At 44.2% G+C, this 20,185-nt stretch overlaps 1 protein-coding gene across 1 annotated transcript in view; it reads left to right on the top strand.

Annotated features, from left to right (window-relative positions):
- The first annotated feature begins 5,413 nt into the window (after positions 1–5,413).
- ULK2 (unc-51 like autophagy activating kinase 2) overlaps positions 5,414–20,185 on the top strand; it is a 113,678-nt gene continuing 98,906 nt past the window's right edge. The window contains exons 1-3 of the mRNA XM_090291807.1: positions 5,414–6,006; positions 7,241–7,333; positions 8,457–8,498. Coding sequence (XP_090147933.1) covers positions 5,917–6,006; positions 7,241–7,333; positions 8,457–8,498 — 225 coding nt within the window. The 5' untranslated portion in view covers positions 5,414–5,916. The remainder of the gene's footprint in view (positions 6,007–7,240; positions 7,334–8,456; positions 8,499–20,185) is intronic.

Below are 20,185 nucleotides of genomic sequence, written 5' to 3' on the forward strand. Positions count from 1 at the left end.
GAAACTAAGTTTATAATATTAAAATTTACATTGGTAATTAATTTTCTCTCTCATTGCAGTTATTATAAAACTTACTGACACTGAAACATTTCAGAAGTTTATCAACAGTCATGTTTACACACACACACACACACACACACAGAGTTAATGGGACAAATTAAGAACAATGAAGTGAACCAGATTGGCAACTTTGCGTGATTCAGAAGCAAATTCAAAATCCCCTTGGCCTCCATTCCTGAACTGAGCCTAAATTTGGCCTCTGGCGAACACTTCCTGAGTTGCCTGTCTAGCGCCTGCTTGTGGGGATCGCCCCCTCCTCCCTATGGCAACGCAAGCTTCTTTTGGGAGCAGCCCTGGTTACACAACTTGGCTTGCCTCCCTCAGTGCAGTCCCTGGCTTCAGGTGATTGCTCGGTGCACTGCCCCTCCTCTGGGCCTGCTGGAGGCCCTTCCCTGAGAATCTGCGTTTGAGGCCGGTCACTGTCAGTGCTTATGCCCTGTGCCATGTCAAGGGGAAAACTGAGGTGAAGGAAGAAAGAATCAGGGCACAGACGGGAAGCAGCCCTCTTTGAGTTTCTGCTTCCACTGCTAGTTTGCTTTTCAGGCCCTGTCTGTGAACTGAGAGGCACAGCTGTATTTTTATCTACATTTCTTTTTTGTTTTTTGCTATCACACTTGGTGTTTGTTATGTGCTACTGATATAGTCCTAACTAAATATTCCCTTAGCAAGGCTCCCCCTCCACCACTTCTTTCCAGCAATGAGCCACAAGGTCAGAACTCCCTACATGTGCAAGCTACATACTTCATTTTTTAAAGCAACAGTGTGATCATGGGGCCCAAGCTTGGTCTATGCATACAGGGTGTGATGCAGGTACAAGTTAAGGTCCTCTTATGGCTTCTTAAAACATCTCCATAATGTCATAGCGTGGGATTGTGATTTTGATGATGTTGAATATCGTCGTCGGCAGCCGTCCGTCTCGAGAGACGATGGTGTAGCTTCTTAAGAGTCTATCTGCACCGCCGAGAATGGCTGTGCAGTCCGACTCGGGAGTGACACGGTATCTGTCTCCTCCCGTGTTGAATCGACATCTTGCGATGACGCTGGAGTGTCCTCTCCAGTGAAGCTGAAGCTACAGAGCCCGGGCAGGGTGATATGGAGGGTCAGCTGTTGCCCATGCAGCAGACCCCCCCTCTCTTCGCAGCTGAAGGGTCCAAGGGAAAGACGGAGTCAATACAGCTTGGCTTCAGGTGCGCCGCAGGAGTTGCCGGTGTTGACTACAACGTCAAACCGCCTTAGGGACTCCGGCTCCGGATTTTCTGTCGGGGTTTACTCCCTTAGTCTTTCCCCTGAAGAGGTATGCCGCAAGGCAGCGGAGGTTTTTTGGAGTCAGAGTTTTCCTTCTCTGATGTTGAATATAAACAGTTCAAAATTGTATATTAATTATTAGCTTCATTTCCTGGCAGATGTGACCTCGTGAACAGGGCCAGATTATAAATTATGACCCACGACAAAAGCTCTGAGACACAGATGTGCATAAATTATGCATTAGGTCAGCTGACACACGGTGCACCTGTCCTCTTCTGGATGCTGAGGTGACCGGCAGCAAGGTTGAAGTGCTGCTCCCGCAGGGTACTGAGTCCAGAGGAAGTGCCTTGTAGGACAGACCACGAAACCAGCAGCTTTCGCTGCCGCTGGCAGCTTGGGAGGGTTCCCCCTGTGCTCCCTGGGGTGTTGGCTGCTACCTGTGTGGGAAAAGCTGCCAGATCTAGTTCAGGTGTGTTAGCCTACTCCCCGCTGCTTTCCTGCTATCCACAGATTTTATACTTATTGCCTCCACAGAGACAGTTTATAGAAAGTCTTAAAAATAGGACAACAGGCTCTGGCCAGGTGACTTGGTTGGAGTGTTGTCCCGTTCACCAAAGGGTTATGGGTTCGATTCCTCATCAGGGCACATTCCTAGGCCGCAGGTTTGATCCCTGGTTGGGGCACCTATGGGAGGCAACTGATCCGTGTTTCTCTCTCACATCGGTGTTTATCTCCCTCTGTCTCTAGGATCAATAAAACATATACTCAGGTGAGGAAAAATAAATAAATAATGTAACTATGCTTACGCTCCATGTCACCAAACTGAGATGTAATTACAGTTTTGCTCTCCCAGAAATGGAATCTTACACCAGTCTGTCAGGAACCACCTGGTCAGCACGAGGGGGGTCCCCTGCCCGAAACACCCCCGCCACCCTCCCAAGGGAAGTGACCTGGCAATAACCAATGGGTGCTTTTCCCAGTATAGCTTCCTGCTGCTGCTCCCTTCTGTCTGTAACAGTCCATTCTGTCCAGCTCTTGGAGCCCCTTCCCATCTGCGTGATGGGAGGCTGCCCAATTCATGAATTGTTGAATAAAGCCAATAAGATGTTTAAAATTTACTCATTTGCATTTTGTTTTAACAGAAGTGAATTCTCCAGGTATCTGTTAGATAAACTGCTCTTAGATGGGTAGTAAGCCCTGGCTGGTTTGGCTCAGTGGATTGAGCGTCGGCCTGCGAGCTAAGTGTCGCTGGTTCGATCTTCCAGTCAGGGCACATCAGAGAAGGAAAACTCTGACTCCAAAAAACCTCCGCTGCCTTGCGGCATACCTCTTCAGGGGAAAGGCTAAGGGAGTAAACCCCGACAGAAAATCCGGAGCCGGAGTCCCTAAGGCGGTTTGACGTTGTAGTCAACACCGGCAACTCCTGCGGCGCACCTGAAGCCAAGCTGTATTGACTCCGTCTTTCCCTTGGACCCTTCAGCTGCGAAGAGAGGGGGGGGGGGTCTGCTGCATGGGCAACAGCAGACCCTCCATATCACCCTGCCCAGGCTCTGTAGCTTCAGCTTCACTGGAGAGGACACTCCAGCGTCATCGCAAGATGTCGATTCAACACGGGAGGAGACAGATACCGTGTCACTCCCGAGTCGGACTGCACAGCCATTCTCGGCGGTGCAGATAGACTCTTAAGAAGCTACACCATCGTCTCTCGAGACGGACGGCGGCCGACGAGATGGGGTAGATGGTTCATCCCTAGAAATTTTTAGTTCTGTTCACCCAAGACCACCTGGGGAGTGAACAGAGGCGGGAGGGGAGGACACAATGGCACTCGTCTAGGGCTGGGGTAGTGTTGCCTATGGCCGGCTTTGATCTCACTTGACCTACCTAACAAATGTTTAAATAGTGCTTTGTACAAGCCAGGTTCCAAGATCTTTCCACATTTAACTCATCTAATCCTCTAACAACTCAGTGAGGTAGCTGCTGTTATCTTCATTTTACAGATGAGGAAAGTGAGGCCGGGAGGTGCAGTAACTTGTTCAGGGTCCTACACCCGTGACATGTGCTCTTGAAAACTATTCTTTTAGTGAATTTCAGTACATTAAACCCTATATCCTACTTAAATACTCACATTTTAAGATATACCATAGAGAATCTTTCAGAGAGGCTGAGAAAGCATCTCCAAGTGAATTCTTGCATGTATGTGCAAATTTGCTTCACTTGCCCTTAGTTTTTGAAGGCTTCAGGATTTCACAGTGTCTAACACTCCCCTGGGCCAGGTTTTGAAGCAGGGAGAGAATATGTAGGTTTGCACAGTAGTGGCAGCAGAAATCCAAGACCCTGCATTTTGAAGGTTTGAGGACAGGACAGGGTTCCTCTCAGAATTCCAGGGCTGACGGCCTTGAGGTTGGATAGGGTCCCTTACCTGCCTTCAGAGGTCAGTTTGCAGGGATGGGCCTGGGGTGGGAAATGTAATTCTGAAGGTAGGGGATAGCCTGAGAGCAAATACGCTAAACAACTGAACAATCAATCTAGTGTGGGGCCTGAGTTTCCTATGACATGTTCAAGCTGTTCTTTATTAAATGGTTTCATAAGACATTCCCTTGAGGGTAAGACATTCCCTTGAGGGTAAATTGACAAATGTGTTTCTCCTCAGGTAGAGCCCTAACTGGTGTGTCTCAGTGGGTTGGGCGTCCTCCCACAAGGCAAAAGGTTGCTGGTTTGATTCCTGTCAGGGCACATACCCGGGGTGCAGACCAGGTCCCCAGATGGGGCACGTGCAAGAGGCAACCAATCAATGTTCCTCTCCCTCTCTCCCTGCCATCCCCTCTCTCTGAAAATAAATTTTAAAAATCTTTTAAAAAAATCAGGCAAAAAAGAAAGCTCCCTTACCCATTGAAGGTAAGCCTGAGGTCACACTGGAAGGACATCAGGAGGCTGGGAAGCAGGGGCTCTCATTAGGGCCCTTGGAAACATACAGTACTGAGAGGTTTGCATAGCGTTTTTCTGGGAAGAAGTTTCTGAGTTGTCATCAGCTTCTCACAGAAGCCAAAGCATCCGAGGTTCATGACCCCCGCTCTACACCATCTCTTCAGGACCCTGAGCAGTAAAGCCAGAAGGGTTGGGGGAAGACCCGCAGTTTGGCAGCATGACTTCTGGTTTTATTACTGAACTCGAGGGGTCCACCACTTGGGGTGCTCTATTAACATGTGAGATGTGCTCGTAGCGAGGTAGTTTTACTTACTCGCAGCACGCAAAGGAGGCAGAATCCACATCCAAGTTCTGTCTGCCGGAGGGGAGACTTAGCCTTCCTTATTTGGTCAATTACGTATTAATTTCTTCTTTGTAGTTCGCTATACTTGTGGGGCTGGGCTCCTGTCAATCTTATCCTGTTCACAGCTGGTCTGCAAAATACTAAGCAACATTTTATATTTTACATTTAGCAAGAATAGCATTTAGCTCTGACTGGTGTGGCTCAGTGGATTGAGCGCCGGCCTGCAAACCAGAGGGCTGCGGGTCGGATTCCCAGACGAGGCACATGCCGGGGTTGCGGGCTAGGTTTCCAGTTGGGGGCGGGCGAGAGGCAACCCATTGATGTTTCTCTCCCTCTTTTTCTCCTTCCCTTCCCCTCTCTCTAAAAATAAATAAAATCTAAAAAACAAAACAAAACAGCATTTAGTAAGAATGACCCAGACCGTGAGGCTCCCGTCCTAACAGTTTTAGAGGGCACAGTAACCAAAGGCTCTAGAAGATGCTTCTTTGCCCTCATCCGATCTCTGGGCTCGACATTGCACCGGCTCTGCTCTGGTCCCTCCGAGAGCTGGAGTTCAAGGCTCGCTTCTACAGCCTGCCCCCCAGCCGGTGCAGCTCAGGCCTGGCAGGCTCGAATCTCTCCCCGCGCCCTCGCTGAGGCCGCAGCGGATAAACAGAGAAGCAGTAGGGTCGAGCACCCTCATTTTCTGCTTCAGCGATTGCTGGGGCACCACCGGGGCGACCGGCGCCGCGCCCGAAGGGACGCGCGCACTCCTTTTCCTGGCGGAGGGAGCGCCGCCGCGCGCGCGGCCCTACAAGCCTTGCTGACGTAGCGGAGGGCCGGCAGTCGGTGCGGGAGCGGCCGGCGCGCGCGTGCGTTGGGCGCCGCCGTGAGGCCGGGAGGCGCAAGGGGAGCGCGGCTGTGTGGGTCCTGGGGCGGCGTCCGCTGAAGCACAGCGCCCTGGGCGGAGAGGGTGGAAGCGGCCGCGAGCCGGGGATGGGGAGGACCGGATCCCGCACCTCTTCCGGGCACGCGGGCGGCTCCGGGGGCGCACAGTGACAGCGGCGGCGCCCCTGGCCGGGTTGCGCCGAGGCCGTTCGCCAGGGAGCCCGCGGCCCGTGGCGGGCCGAGCCATGAGGAGCGGCCGGGGCCGGGCCAGGCCTTGCTCACCCCGGCCCCGCGTGGCGGCCTCTCAACATTTTCGCCCCGGCCCCTCGGCATGAGCGTCAGCCAGTGCCCGGGGCCGCGGCTGCCCCAGTCCGGCGGCCCGCGGGCGCGCTCCCGGCCGGCGGGCCCGCGGTGCTAATCCCGGCAGCCGCGCCGCACCGCCCGCTTGCCCCTCTGTGTGCCCCAGGGGTGCGGCCATGGAGGTGGTGGGCGACTTCGAGTACAGCAAGAGGGACCTCGTGGGACACGGGGCCTTCGCCGTGGTCTTCCGGGGGCGGCACCGCCAGGTGAGCCCCGCGGGCCAGGGCGAGGCCAGGGTCTGCGGCCGCGCGGGGCCTGGGCGGCCTGTCCTTTCTCCCGCCCGCGCGGCCGCAGCTGGGCTGGGTGGTCCTGAGACTCGGCGAAGCCGCGGGCGTCGAGGCCCCCGATTCGGCTCGCCGCCGAGGCCTGCCAGTGACAGTGCTGCCATTGTGCGCGCTGTCAGTGTCGTGCGGTTTGTTTGGGTCGGGCGAGGTTGTTTTGGGGCCGAAGCCACTAGGCAGCGCTCCACCTACCGGCGGGCTGCCGGGGCTCTGATTCCCAGCCCTTGTCCGGCGCCTGCTAACGGGTGCAGGCGGGGACGCACGCCGCCGGCGGCCGGGGAAGCTTTCCCCGCAACCTAGCCGAACCCTAGAGGACTGCCGGGTCTCCCGCAGGGCTCGGGGCCCCTCCCTGGGCGGCCGGGGCCCGGCCCCTCTGAGGTCCGCAGTTGCCGACGCGGCGGGAAACGGGCTGCTTTTCCGTTAGCCCGAGGCTTTCTCAGATTCGGGGTATCCCGTTTCCCAGCCTTGGTCCCCGCAGCGCGACGAGCCCCGGGGTTACATAGGCGGGTCCGAGTGGGAAAGATGGTTGGACGCTCCATTTTCCAATCCAAATCAACGTGAAAGCAGGTTCACCTTTTTTTTTTTTTTGTAAGTTTTTGCTGCTTCGAAACGGGTCATACGAGGTTTTAGAATCTAAAGAATTTGGAAAGTCACCTAGAGAACGAAGATAATCATACAGGGTTGGGCAGTTCTGGTTGTTGCCAAGGGGCTGGCTTTGTTGCTTATCTGATAAAGTAGTAAGTACTGCTTTTCATTTGTTATGAAAATGACTTAAAACTCAAGAAAAGATCGTTAAAACCCGGCTTCATCCTGCAAAGCTGTCAAATACTGTTTTCAGTTAACCCTGCTACCTTCCAGTTTGTTATCCTCGTTTCTCCTTAACTTTAATAGTGGCGAACTGTGCATTTTTCACGCAATGCTAGTTACTATGTGGTCTTCATATTATTTTTTTAGTGGCTGCCCAGAACGTAGAACATGAGCTGTTTGCACTGCAGTTTGCGAAATCATTGTCCAGTGGTTGGAGCTTCAGGTTCTTTTCATGCCCCCTCCAGTGCTGCACTGGAATTTGCTAAGAACATCTTTTAGCTTATAGATTTTTTTCCTGTTGAATTATTTCTGCGAAATAATTTCCAGGAGTAACATTATTTTTCCTTTTCAGAAAACTGATTGGGAGGTAGCTATTAAAAGTATTAATAAAAAGAACTTGTCAAAATCACAAATACTGCTTGGGAAGGAAATTAAAATCTTAAAGGTATGTGGTATTTCATACTGGATTAAAACTTATTTTAAATTAAGTGAATACATGATGACATACAGTGTATTTGGGTAGTTGGAACCAAGCTTGAGAATGTTCACTTGTTGCTCTTATTTTTGCATGCTTAGTTTTTTAAAAACATTGAGTACTGACTGGGAAGCTATTTTTTTAAACAATAGGTGTTGGTGGCTCTGTCAAATGCTCAGAGGGATTCTGTGAAAACTCATTTTAGTTTCTCATCATTTCCTTTCCTCTTTCGCCTGTTTATTGTTATTGTTTGGGAAAAGGCAGACCCCTCTTACACGTCATTTATCTCTTCTGTTGATGCCTTTCACGGTACAGTTAAGTTTGTGGAGAACTGGGTGCACTTCGGATCTTATTTTCCTTGTAAATGGAAGAAAGTTATTTTTCTTGGAAGTGGTCTTTTTAGATTACTCACAAGCAGTGTTACCCAAGTGAGATGCTTTGAGGAAAAAAAAAAAAAGAGTCCTATGGTAAAGTATATTCTGTTTACTAAATACTTATTGGAGAGTCTCAATCCTCCTGGCTCATTAAAGAAAGTCTGAAAATTATGCAATGAAGAAACCGGTTTAGGTGTATTTCACCCAGCATTTCCCAAACTAATAAGAACATGGGACCTTCATCTAAACCTGTTTTCATCAGCACTGATACTCTGTGGAGGGTACTTTGAGCAAAGAATTATACTTCATTTTCTTTCAGGCAAATAATGTGCTTTTAAGAAGCTTCTGTTGCTATTAAAAATTGTGTTTTTTATGCCTCTGTTACTATTAAAAATTGGGTATTAACTTTAAAAGACTAGCAGAAAGTCTGTAGTCATACTTACTATACATTTACTTTGTAAACGAGAGTGTTTTGGTAAATACCTCGTTAAGAGTCTAAAAAATAATAGTGGTGAAAAAATATTTAGGCCCCAAGTAAATTTTGATCATGCACATTTCTTATTCTTTAGTATAGTGAATTTTCTAATCTAGTAACAACTGTAGTATACTAGAAATAGTATAATATATGTGTGTATATACTTAATTTTATTTGCATATTGAAATATATTCACATTATTAGAATAAATATAAATATTTTGAATTCTTAATTTTCTTAACAGGAACTTCAACATGAAAATATTGTAGCACTCTATGATGTTCAGGTACCTTATTTTGGATTTTTAAAAAATACTTTCATGTCTGTTAATAAGGAACTTACTCTTTTCTATTTCATAGAAATTTAAGTGAATCTTAATAGAAATAGAAAATTGCCTTATTGTTGAAAATGTGTATAGTTTGAGTTGTGTATTTATTAATTAAGAAATTGTTTAAATAGCATAGGACAATAGGATAAAATAAACAATGTGCTGCATGGGTAAACTTTTTAACAAGTGATAATATACTTACAGGAGTAGTGTTGTTTTAAAGGTCAAGTAGAGGAATATTGATACCAGATCTAGTATTTCTGTAATAAATGTAAAAAGGACTATTGTGAACTAATAAACAATAGAGCTTTTTTTATTTTTTTATTGCAAAAGCAACATTTGCTAATTGTAGAGATATTAGAAAATAAACTAAATAAAAAGGTAGTTTGCCCTGGTTGGGCTGCTCAGTTGGTTGGAGCATCATCCCATGCATACACCAAAAGGGTGCGGGTGCAGTCCCAGTCAGGGCACACACCTAGGTTGCGGGTTTCCTTGTTGGGGTGCGCACGGAGGCAATGGAGCAGTGTTTTTCTCCCCCCCCCCCCACTTCCTCTCTCTCTCTCAAATCAGTAAAGAATATATCCTTGGGGTGAGGATTAAAAAAGAAAGGAAAACTGTGTATTCATATCCCAGATGTATCTGTGACTTTCCCTTGGTATGATGGAGATTCTCATTGTCTTTGGAGGTAGAAAGGCTGGTTTCTGAAGTTATCTTTTAAGGCAACGCTTCTGTATCATCAAATTACTCTTGGAAATCTTTTTAAAAGCCCATCTTTGGAGCAGCTTACTGTTTCTGGCCTGGAGCACCAGAGCAAGTAATTAGAGGGCATGTTGTGTTTTAAAAATTCTTCTTTAAATATTAGCATCCCGGTTGACTAGTGTGGCGTTTGCCCTGTGAGAGCCATGGGGATTTGAGACCTGAGGGACAGCAGATAAAGCTGTTCCGTCCACCCTGACTGCCCAGGGGGCCAGGCTGCGTGAGGGACATGATTTCATTCTTTTGTCGCTTAGTCTGGACAGTTGAATGCCAGTAAAATAAATGGACATGTTAAATGATTCTGCTGTTATACTGTGTTTCTAGCTTAAGTCTTTTCTGTATGTACTTCAGTCACTCAAATTCATTCACCTTGTGAGGTTTTGAGTGGCTGCTATGTGCCAGGCATTGTTCTGGACTGATAGGACTAGAGCAGGGAGAGAACAAGGTCCTTGCTGTCTGTGTGCTTACTTGTAGGGGGGTAAGGAAGAAATGGACTGTTCTAGATGTGCTTTTTTAAAAGATAGTCATTGTTCATGTAGTCATAGCCTTTCACAAAGTATTTAACTAAACCCATGTGTAAGATGCTTAGGTTCTTCCCATTACAACGCAATGAGGATATGCAGGTGGGGCAAAAGTAGGTTTACAGTTGTTTGTATGCAAAATAATACAAGAATAAACTGACAGCTGTGAACCTACTTTTGTCCCACCCTGGGAATACCTTCTGAACATATCTAATTTTTTCTTTTAATTTCAGTTTCTAGAATTGGAATTACCAAGGCAAATAGCATGCACAGTTTTAAAGTTCTTTGATTGTACAGTGTGATTGTTCTCCAAAACATTGCAGTTTAAACTCCATGCACAGGCTGTGTGAGTGCTGTGGGGTGTATTTACTATGTGTTTAAATTGTTCTAACTTGTTCCTTTACCTCAGAAATTCAAAGCAGCATAGAAACAAAGTTGAAGAAAAGTTTAAAGTAAAAACTAAATTGACCTCACAATCCCTAGTTGAAATGTCAGTTCTCCTCAGAGCTCTGTGTGTGACTTGTCTTTCTTTCTGTTGTTAAGGGCACCGAGTGGTACAGGTCAGTGCCAGCACAGAAATGGTTAAACAATATTAACTTAAGTTCCCATTTTTGAGATGCACAGAAAATTTAATTGCAGAGTAGGTTTTGCTTTCTGAGTACTTAGAGTTTGTCTATCAGAATAAAAGTATTTTTAATTAAGTGTTATCCTCCTTGACTGTAGAATGAGATTTCATTTCATTAGAGAGTACATACTCAAAAACCTGAATTATCACGCAATCAGGAATTTCAAGGTGCCTGCATTAAAATGCTGATTATTTCGTGCATTGTATAGTACTGGAACTATTGTAATTTATAAAAATAGACTTAAGGAATATAGTCTTGAGCAGTTGGCTATGGAGTAAACAGTCTTGATCTAATATTTCAAATTCGCTTCCTTGATTCTATTTACCAAGGGGTACAGTATGTTTGTAGAGACTGGTACAGTAATTTTATCAACTTGAGTATCATTTTTACTGACCATCAGTTTTGGAGATCCTTCTAAAGTTTAGGTACATTTAAAATTTGAGAACTTTTGACATTGTTTATAAAAATTAGGTTTCCATTTAGATGACACTTAAAAAGAAACATATTTTCTTTAATTACAGAAGTAATATATTCCCAAACTTAATTAAACATTGTCAAAATGAGTAAATTAGAAAAGAAATGGCAATTCCCAGAGATAACTACTGTTGGTTATATTTCATTTAGAGTTTTCTAAATATATATATGAGTCTAGTAGTTTAGGTTTTAAGCTTTTCCTTGTGAGAAAATTATCAATAGCATTTTTTACAGAAATGCACCTTGTTTTATTAAACTTAGTGTATCTTGGATTATCTTCTAATAGGATATCTTCTTATATTAGTATAATACTGTAGGGCCAAATGATCATTTATTACTTAAAACCAGGTTGTGGCTATTGCATTGTTTCTTTTTGCCTATTAGAAACAGTGCTTCAAGGAAAGCTGTGTACATACATCTTTGCTTGTATATTTGAGTGTTCCTATAGAATAAATTCCTGGATGTGGGACTATTTAGTCAAAGATATTACCATGTTGCCTTCCAAAAGGTTGTACCAATTTATTCTGACCAATAATCACCTGTTCCTTTTCTTTTTTTGACACTCTTAGAAGAAAAATACCTTAGGTTTTATTTTTTATTTTGTAACTCAGTGCATTGAACATCTTTATGTTTTATTTGACTTTTCATATTTCTTGTGTGACTTTCCTGTTGCTGTTCTGCGATGCTTCTGTTGTGTTCATTTTTCTCACCGATTTCTTTGTGATGAGTCTTTCTTGGGCCAGTTAATCAGCTGTAGAGGAGCATAGTGGTGAACCCAGTAGAAGTGATCCTTGCCCTTGTGGGACTTATAGTAGTTTATTGGGGAGGATAACATGAAGCGAATAGTTACTAATTCTGAAGGTGCCCAGTGCTGTCAGGGAGAACTATAGGAGAGATTGGGAGGAAACATATGGGGGTTAGGGGAGCGGGCAGCCCGTTCTGTGTGGCTAGGGAAGACCCCTGCAGAAAGGACTTGAGGGAAGAGCGCGAGGAGGCTGGACTCAGGGTGGTGGGAGAGGAGCAAGTAAGCTAAGCTTCCCGAGCAGATGAAGCCTTCTGGGGAAAGCAGACAGGTAAGATCAGGGTTTGAGTAATGGGAAGAAGGCCAGTGTGGTAGGCATGGGGGGGGGGGTGATGTTAGATGGCACCGGAGAGGTTCACAGCGATCTTTAGCCTGAGCCACGCACGAGCTTTAAAAGCAGAAGAGTAATTTCATGCCTGTTGCAGATCTTTGAGAACGCTGGGCATGAGGTAAATATCGTCAGTTAGGAATACAGCTTTCCCTCACTTATCGCGGGTATTACGTTCTAGAGCCCCCTGCAATGTAGGAACCTTACATTCTACACTCTTAAACCTGCGTAACTTTAACAACATACATATACAGCGATATAGCGAAAAATCCGCGATAAATAATTAAATATAATATTTTAAAAAATCCCGCGATACAGTGAGGCCGCAATAAGTGGACCGTGATATAGAGAGGGACGACTGTACTTACCTAAGTGACTGTCGATATGGGTAAATATCCATTGCTTGGTAATCTTCAGCATAGTGAGAAAAAAGATGATTTCATATAATAGATGGTGCTGGCAAAACTGAGACATTCTGAGAAAAAACAAAGTTAGATCCCCATTCTCATTATTTTCTAAAATAATTTCCAAATAAATTTAAGGCTTAAATAGATAAAATATATAATAATTTTAGAATAATATTTAGATGGCTATGTATAGTCCAAGAGGTAGAGAGATATTTTAAATCAAGATAAGAAATTCAGAAACTATAGAGGTAGGGACATGTAAAACATTTAAAAATGTATTTTATGGCAAATAATACTGTGAACAAATTGATAGCCATAAAAAGGAGCAGACTAGATACATGCCATGACATAGGAATCCCAAACATTATGTTGGAAAGAGATCAGCTATATACAGCTACTGTATGATTCTATTTTTGTGAGTTCCAGGAAGAGACAGCTCAACCGGGGTGACGGTGATCAGGGCAGGCAGAGCACAGGTTGCCTCCTGGTGGTGGAGATGGAGGGCGGAGGGGCGTGAGGGGACTCCGCGGGGATGGAAGTGTTACATACTTTGATTGAAAGGGTGGTTACATGATTGTATATATTTGTTGCGACTCATTGTACACTTAAATCTGAGTTTTAGCCTATGTAAGTTATACCATAATAAAACTGCAATAGACAAAAATAGTTGGAGAAAATATTGCTGTGTGTTGTAAACACAAGAGGCAAATGTCTAAAACCTGTAAGTCCTCTCACAAGTTGGTAAGGGGAAGGCAACCCAAAGAGAAAGTAAGCCAAGGATATAAATTGTCGGTTATCATAGGGATAGAAATGGCTAAAATGAGATAATGCTCGTGAACAAGCAGTCGGGGAAGTGTCAGGTAAGGTAGCAGCGGGCTGTCACTTCTGTCACTTCTTACCCTCCAACTGGCAACATTGGTGGCATTGAGAGGAGGTGTAAACTATTCTCATATATCACTTGCAGAAATGAAAATTATTAGAATATTTTTGGAATGCTCTTTGGTTATATTTTGTTTCCATACTCTGAAGAATATTCCCCCACGTGGCAGAGTAACCCTGGTAATGCAAGTCAGGGACTGTTACTTCTCTGCTCAGACCTCCGCAGTGGATCCCCATTTCTGTGAACAGAAGCCAAACCCCATTCCCTCCAACTCCAACTTCTGTGCACCTCGCTGCTTCCGCTCCAGCCACATGGGCCTGAAGCATTCCACGCTTGGATCCATTGCTCGTTTTGTCCTTTTGCCTTAGGATCTTCCTTCTCCAGGTCGACTCTATGTGCAGATATATCTCAGTCTCTGTAGTGTACACAGCTCTGTTCCTAACCTTTTTTAGGTTTTTACTCAAACACTTTTCAATGAAGCTCTCTTCAGGCACCCTAAATACAATTGCAGCCCCTCCCTTACACTATTTATCCTCCTTCCATACTTCCCCCCCCCCCCCGAAGCATCTTATCATCCTCTAACATACTCTATATATTTACTTATTTGTTTTGATTGTTGTCTCTCTTTTAAACCTTCCCTCTTAGAATAAAAGCTTAGCCCTGGCTGGTGTGGCTCAGTGGACTGAGCGCCGGCCTGCAAACTGGAAGGTTGCTGGTTTGATTTCTAGTCAGGGCACATGTTTGGGTTGTGGGCAGGGTCCCCAGTTGGGGGTGCGGGAGAGTCAACTGACTGTTTCTCTACCTCTCTTTCTGCCTCCCTTCTCCTTGCTCTAAAAAAATAAATTAAATCTTTAAAAAAGAAAAAAAGAAAAAAGAAACCTTATAGAGAAGAGGGCATTTGACTCTGTTAGCTTACTGTGCTGTATCTTCAATACCTAGGACAGTGTCTTATATACATAGGTAGTTAAATATTTGAATGAAGACATACACCTGTTACCATGAGAAATACCCTTTTACTAAGCATCCTGGATTCCTGGCACCTATCTCGTAGGTGCATGAGAATTGGGATGTATGTCCTCATTGCTTACAGCGGCTCAGTAAACAGTCAAGTAGTCACACTATGAAATATTACGCAGTTCCTAAAAAAGAGTTGTGAGTACCAGTATATAGTTGATTTGGAGGCATTTCCGTAGTGTATTACTGAGTGGGAGAAGCAAGATTCAGACATTTATTTATGATACCCCACTTTTTCAAAATAAAATATGTGTATCTGTGTGTGTTTAACTTAGGATTGTATGAACAGAAAAAAGGTATGGAAGGATATGTGCCAGATGTAAACTGACTGCTTAGAGAGGTGAAGATAAACAGCAGGTGGGAATGGATTATATTAGAATAAAAAACTCCAGCAAGCACACACTTCCTTTGGGTGTGTGTGGACAGATAGATTTATGAAAGCGTGCTCACTAACATGTTAATGGGGCCTCTTTCTGATGGTGAAATAAAGGTGATTTTTAAAACTTTCTTCCTTCAAATTTATGTATCCTAAGTTTTTGCAATAAACACTTTTTTAATCAAGAAAAACAATTTTTTTCTTTTTTTTGTGGGGGATGCAGGGAGTACCCACTTTGCTTTCTTTCTTTCTGTAATCATTGGGTAATTTCAGATTATGAATTAGTATTCCAGGTACTTTTATGCCACTAAGGAAGTAGACATATGTATCTGAGTATTAGACTTAACCATTGTGGTTAGAGAGCAGAGTATTCTCTATTATAAATTAATTGCCATAGGAGTTTATTCAAGTACATGAAACACTGGATTTTCTGTGGAGAATGGGTAAGAGTGGATTTGGGGGCCACCTTGTAGGAGGTTTTGGGGTGGGTGATGGCCCAGGGGAAATGGAGGGACTGGGAGATTTTTAGAAGATGGGTTTGGGGACTTGGGGACTCGGGCTGCGGGAGGTTAAGAAGAGGCAAGCAGAGTTGGTAGGTCTTTGCTGTATGCATTCAAATGTTTTCCCCAGCTTTTCTCTCTCTCTTTGGTCTTATTTTGTCCTCTTTTTGATATATGGAAGTTCTTATATGGTTAAATTTATATATCTGTTCTTTAATGACCTCCAGGTTTTATATTATGTTATATTATGATTTCTCCACCTTGGGGTGATAAAAATGATTCCCCATGTTTTCTTCTAGTACTTATGGTTTCATTTTTTTCATATTTATATCTTTGATCTCTGGAATTTATTTATACATATATAAAAGTATATGAAGGAGTGATGTGATGGTTCACTTATTTTTCAGAGACTTTTACCTGTTTTTGACTGTAACTATGGAAGAAGATGATGTCTTCTGTATGACTATTAAAAAGAGTTAGGACTTAAGCAATTTGAAGAATTATGGGCAAATCAGGGTCAAATTATGTGGGTACTTCGTTATCAACTTACAAATTCATTTGAGGTCAGTGTTAAGGTTGAAGGGTTGTATTTTCCAACACCACCAAGCAGTTAACCTAATTCTGACACTATCAACATGGAGATAGCATCAGATCACACAAGTTAAGGGCTCAGTACCACGAGACCAGCCTCCACCCACTTTGGACACCAGTCGCCAAGTTTAGGTTGTTGCCAGTTCTTCTGTTGGCAAGATTGGCCTCGAGAATGGCACCAGGTGTTAGGCCAACGGGGTCACACTGGACCTTGGTTAAGCAACTTGGTACTTGAGTTCTGGGTAGGAAAGAATTCAGAGCCAAGACTCAAACTATAAGCAAACGTTTATTTAGAAAGTCACAGAAGTAGAAGGGAGCCATAGAAGAAACGGACTCAGGAAACAAGTTACAGAGGCCAGAGAAAGGCCCTTAGAGCTTAGGGGAGAGAGAGGCAGGGGTAACAAGCCTGGGGGTGGGGTGGGGTGGGGCGGGGCAGAGGAATGCTCCCAGGAGGGAGAGAGCATGCTGCCTCTGCTGTCCTGAGGGCTTTTAAGAGTGAGGATTTTAGGGGAGGACCAGGGGAGGATCTCAGCAGAACATTCATCAGCTTTTCATACGTGTCCTTTCAGGGTCATGGGCTCCACTGATTGGTCATTAGTCAATGCTGCTGGTCCTGAGGGCAGTGTGGTGCCCCTTGTCTGATTTCGCTGCTGTCCTGGGCCTGGAGCTGGAGCACAAGTGAGGCCTTGACGGATTTGATGGGAGTCAACCTCACTGTCCCGAGGGCTTAATGGTTAAAAGCTGTTCTCTGGCCCTCTTGTTTGTTCCCTCTCTAAGGGGGTCTAACCCAAGGGACTAACAACATGCCAGGGGGAGGATCCGAAGTGCAGGACCAGTGATATGAAAGGTCATGGTGACTAAACCGAATGACCAGGGATATGCTAGGGGAGGAAAGGTCCCCCTGGGGGCGAGATCCTTGTTTTCCCAGTTTTGCCCCTTGCTGGGCACCCGGGGGCTTTCCATCCTGGTGACCTTCTGTATCTGACCCATTGTCCTGCTCTGCTCAGGCCTGTCTACCACCCTCTGACCAACCTCTGCTTGGACTCAGTTATTTGGTAGGGCAGCTTACAGAACTCAAAGAAACATGTTATTTACCAGATTATCAGTTTATTACAAAAGGATATACTCGAACTGCCAGATGGGAGATGTGCATGAAACAAGGTATGCTCTCTGGTGTGGCACTCTCATGGCCTCCCTGTGTTCACTAACCCGGAAGCTCCTGGAAGCCTGTCCTTTGGGGCAGTTACGGAGGCTTTATTCTGTAGGCACCACTGATTAATTCATTGGCTGTTGGTGGGAGGCCTCACACGGCCCTCTCTGCTCTCTGGAGGTCAGGGAGTAGAACTGGAAGTTTAGGCAACCAGCCCCCAACTTTGGTTTTCCAAAACCCACCTTATTAACACAATAAAAGGTATCACTCATCACTTTGGAAAGTCGAAAGGTTTTGTGAGCTCTGTGCCAGGAAGAGGAGCTTAGAGCAAATATATATCTCTTATAAATCATAATGTCACAAATATATTTTAAATATTTTTGAAGCCTTTAGTGTAACTAGTATTATTGAGATACAGATTAATGAAAAGGTGTTTCTGTCAGCCTGTGTTGGTTTGTGTCAGGTCAGGTCAGGTAAGCTAGAACTGCCTTTCACTATTGTATTTTGTATCTCTCAGTTTTTTAAAGCATAATCTAAGAAGATTCCTGGATGGAAATAAGGAAACCTAAGTGCAGAGTACTGTTTTTACAACAAACTCAGTTTAGGACTTTGAGTAAAACACCTTTTTGAACATCGCCCTGAAGTAAATTGGGGATGATAATCCAGTCTTGTTAATCATAGGATGCTGGGAAGCAGTCTAGTATGAGGTCACCCCAAGGGGAGGAAGTCTGAAGACTGCTGTAGGGGTGCTGCCTCCCTCTTTTCCTGGGAGGTGACCCCGCAGAAGTTGCCTGAGGGGTAGGGAATGAATTAGGGAAGTGACAGAGAAATGTACAGTATGAGTCTTCAGAGCCAGAAATTTTTCTTGGAATCTTTCTCTTTATAGTTTTCCAGTTCCACATGTTTCAGTTTTGCTGGAGATAACCATCTACTCAAGTTATCTGACTTTTAAAATTCACTTTATCTTTATTACTTTTATTTATTTTTTAAATCCTTTTTTATTTTCAGTTGACATACATTACTATGTGAGTTCCAGGTGTTCACCCCAGTGATTAGAATTGCATAACTTAGTAAGTGATCATCCAGGTAAATCCCGCACCCACCTGGCACCATACGTAGTTGCTGTTGACTGTGTTCTCTGTGCTGTACTTGACGTCCCTGTGACTGCTCTGCAGCTACTGCTTATTAATCCCCTCACGTTTTCACCCTCCTCCCACGCCCCCTCTCATCTGGCAACCGTCAGAACGTTCTCCGTATGGATGAGTCTGCTTTTGTTTTGCTTGTTCATTTGTTTTTTAGATTCAGTTGTTGATAGATATGTATTTTTTGCCATTGTATTGTTCATATTTTTAATCTTTTTTTTTCTTCTTAAAGAAGACCTTTTAACATTTTGTGTAATACTGGTTTGGTGATGATAAACTCCTTTAGCTTTTTCTTGTCTGGGAAGCTCTGTATCTGCCCTTCCATTCTAACTCATAGCTTTGCTGGGTAGAGTAATCTTGGTTGTAGGTCCCTGCTTTTCATCACTTTGAATATTTCTTGCCAATCCCTCTGGCCTGCAGACTTTCTTTTGAGAAATCAGCTGACAGTTTTATAGGAGATCCCTTGTAGGTAACTAACTCCTTTTCTCTTATTGCTTTTAAGATTCTCTCTTTGTCTTTAACCTTTTGCATTCTAATTATTGTGTATCTTGGTGTGGCCTTCTCTGGGTTCATCTTGTTTGGGACTTTCTGTGCTTCCTGGATCTGTATGTCTATTTCTACCTAATACATAGAAACAGACACAGGGAGATGGCCAAAATGAGGAGATAAAGAAGTGTAGCCCAAATGAAAGGACAGAATAAAACTCCAGAAAAAGAACTAAACTAAATGGAGTTAAGCCATCTAGTAGATGCAGAGTTTAAAACACTGGTGATCAGGATGAACTTAGTGAGAACGTCAACAGCATAAAAAAGGTCCAGTCAGAAATGAAGAACAATTTACAGGGAATCAGCAGTAGAGCAGATGAAGCTGACACGCAAATAGGTGATTTGGAACATAAGGAAGCAAAAAATACCCAATCAGAACAGCAAAAAGAAAAAATAACTTTAAAAACTGATAGTGTCAGGAGCCCCTGGACAACTTCAAGTGTTCCAACACTCACATCATAGGGGTGTCAGAAGAAGAGAAAGCAAGACACTGAAAGGCTCTTTGAAAAAATAATGGCAGAGAACTTCCCTTACTATTATTATTCTTTAAATTACAAAACAAATAGGCTGTTACTAGGAAAACAGTTCAGGATGACTAGCAGTATATAATGTACCTCTTCTGATACCTCTTCTTCCTTTTTTCAGGAGAATCCACAATTGTGTTCCTTCCACCCCAGTGCCTCCTTGAGTTGAGGCAATAAAAATGGCTGGTTGCTATGGATTCTCTTTTGGTACCGCCCCCCCCGCCCCCGCCCCGCATTATTCCCCTTGATGAAATGGGTCTCAATCACTGGGAGAGGAATTTCTGGATAGTAGGGTATGTGCAGGCCCAGTTTTAGTAGCTCCTGCCAGTGTATTGGTTTACACGCCCACCAAGTGTTTGACCCTTCCGTTCGCTCCATGTCCTTGCCCACACTTGACAGTTTTAACCATTCTGGTGAGGTATCTTTATTATGATTTTAATTAGGGTTTTCCTGACAACTGCTGATTTGAACTCCTTTTGTAAGTTTGAGTCATTTAAATATCTTCTATTTGATGTTCCTACAGAAGTCTCTTTCTTTTAGGTTGTGTGTGTGGCTATGAATCCTTGGTCAGATATGTGTTTTAAATGACTTACCCACACTGTGACTTGCCTCCTCCTATCTTATTGGTTCATTTTGATGAACAGAAAGTCCTAATGTAGTCCAGTTTATTGTTTCTTTTATGTTTACTGGCTTAGTGTCATACTTAAGGAAACTTCGCCTACCCCAGGAGAATGAAGATACTCTCCTGTGTTTTTGTCCCCAGAGTCCTTATTGTTGTATCTTTCACATTTAGCTCTGTAAGCTACCTGGACGTGATTTTTGTGTGCAGCATGAGGCGAAAGGGTCAAGATTCATTTACTTTTACAAATGGGCAGCCATTGATCCATTTACTAAACAACATTCCCTTTTCTTTGTCCTGTAGTGTCTGTTTTGTCACAAAGAACCAACCACGTATGTGTGGGTCTCTCAACTCCGTTCTGTCCCCGTTCTGTAAGCCTTCACCTTACTG

This window comes from Furipterus horrens, unplaced genomic scaffold (genome assembly GCF_987537825.1).
Source record: "Furipterus horrens unplaced genomic scaffold, mFurHor1.1.pri manual_scaffold_11, whole genome shotgun sequence".
Lineage (NCBI taxonomy): Eukaryota > Metazoa > Chordata > Mammalia > Chiroptera > Furipteridae > Furipterus > Furipterus horrens.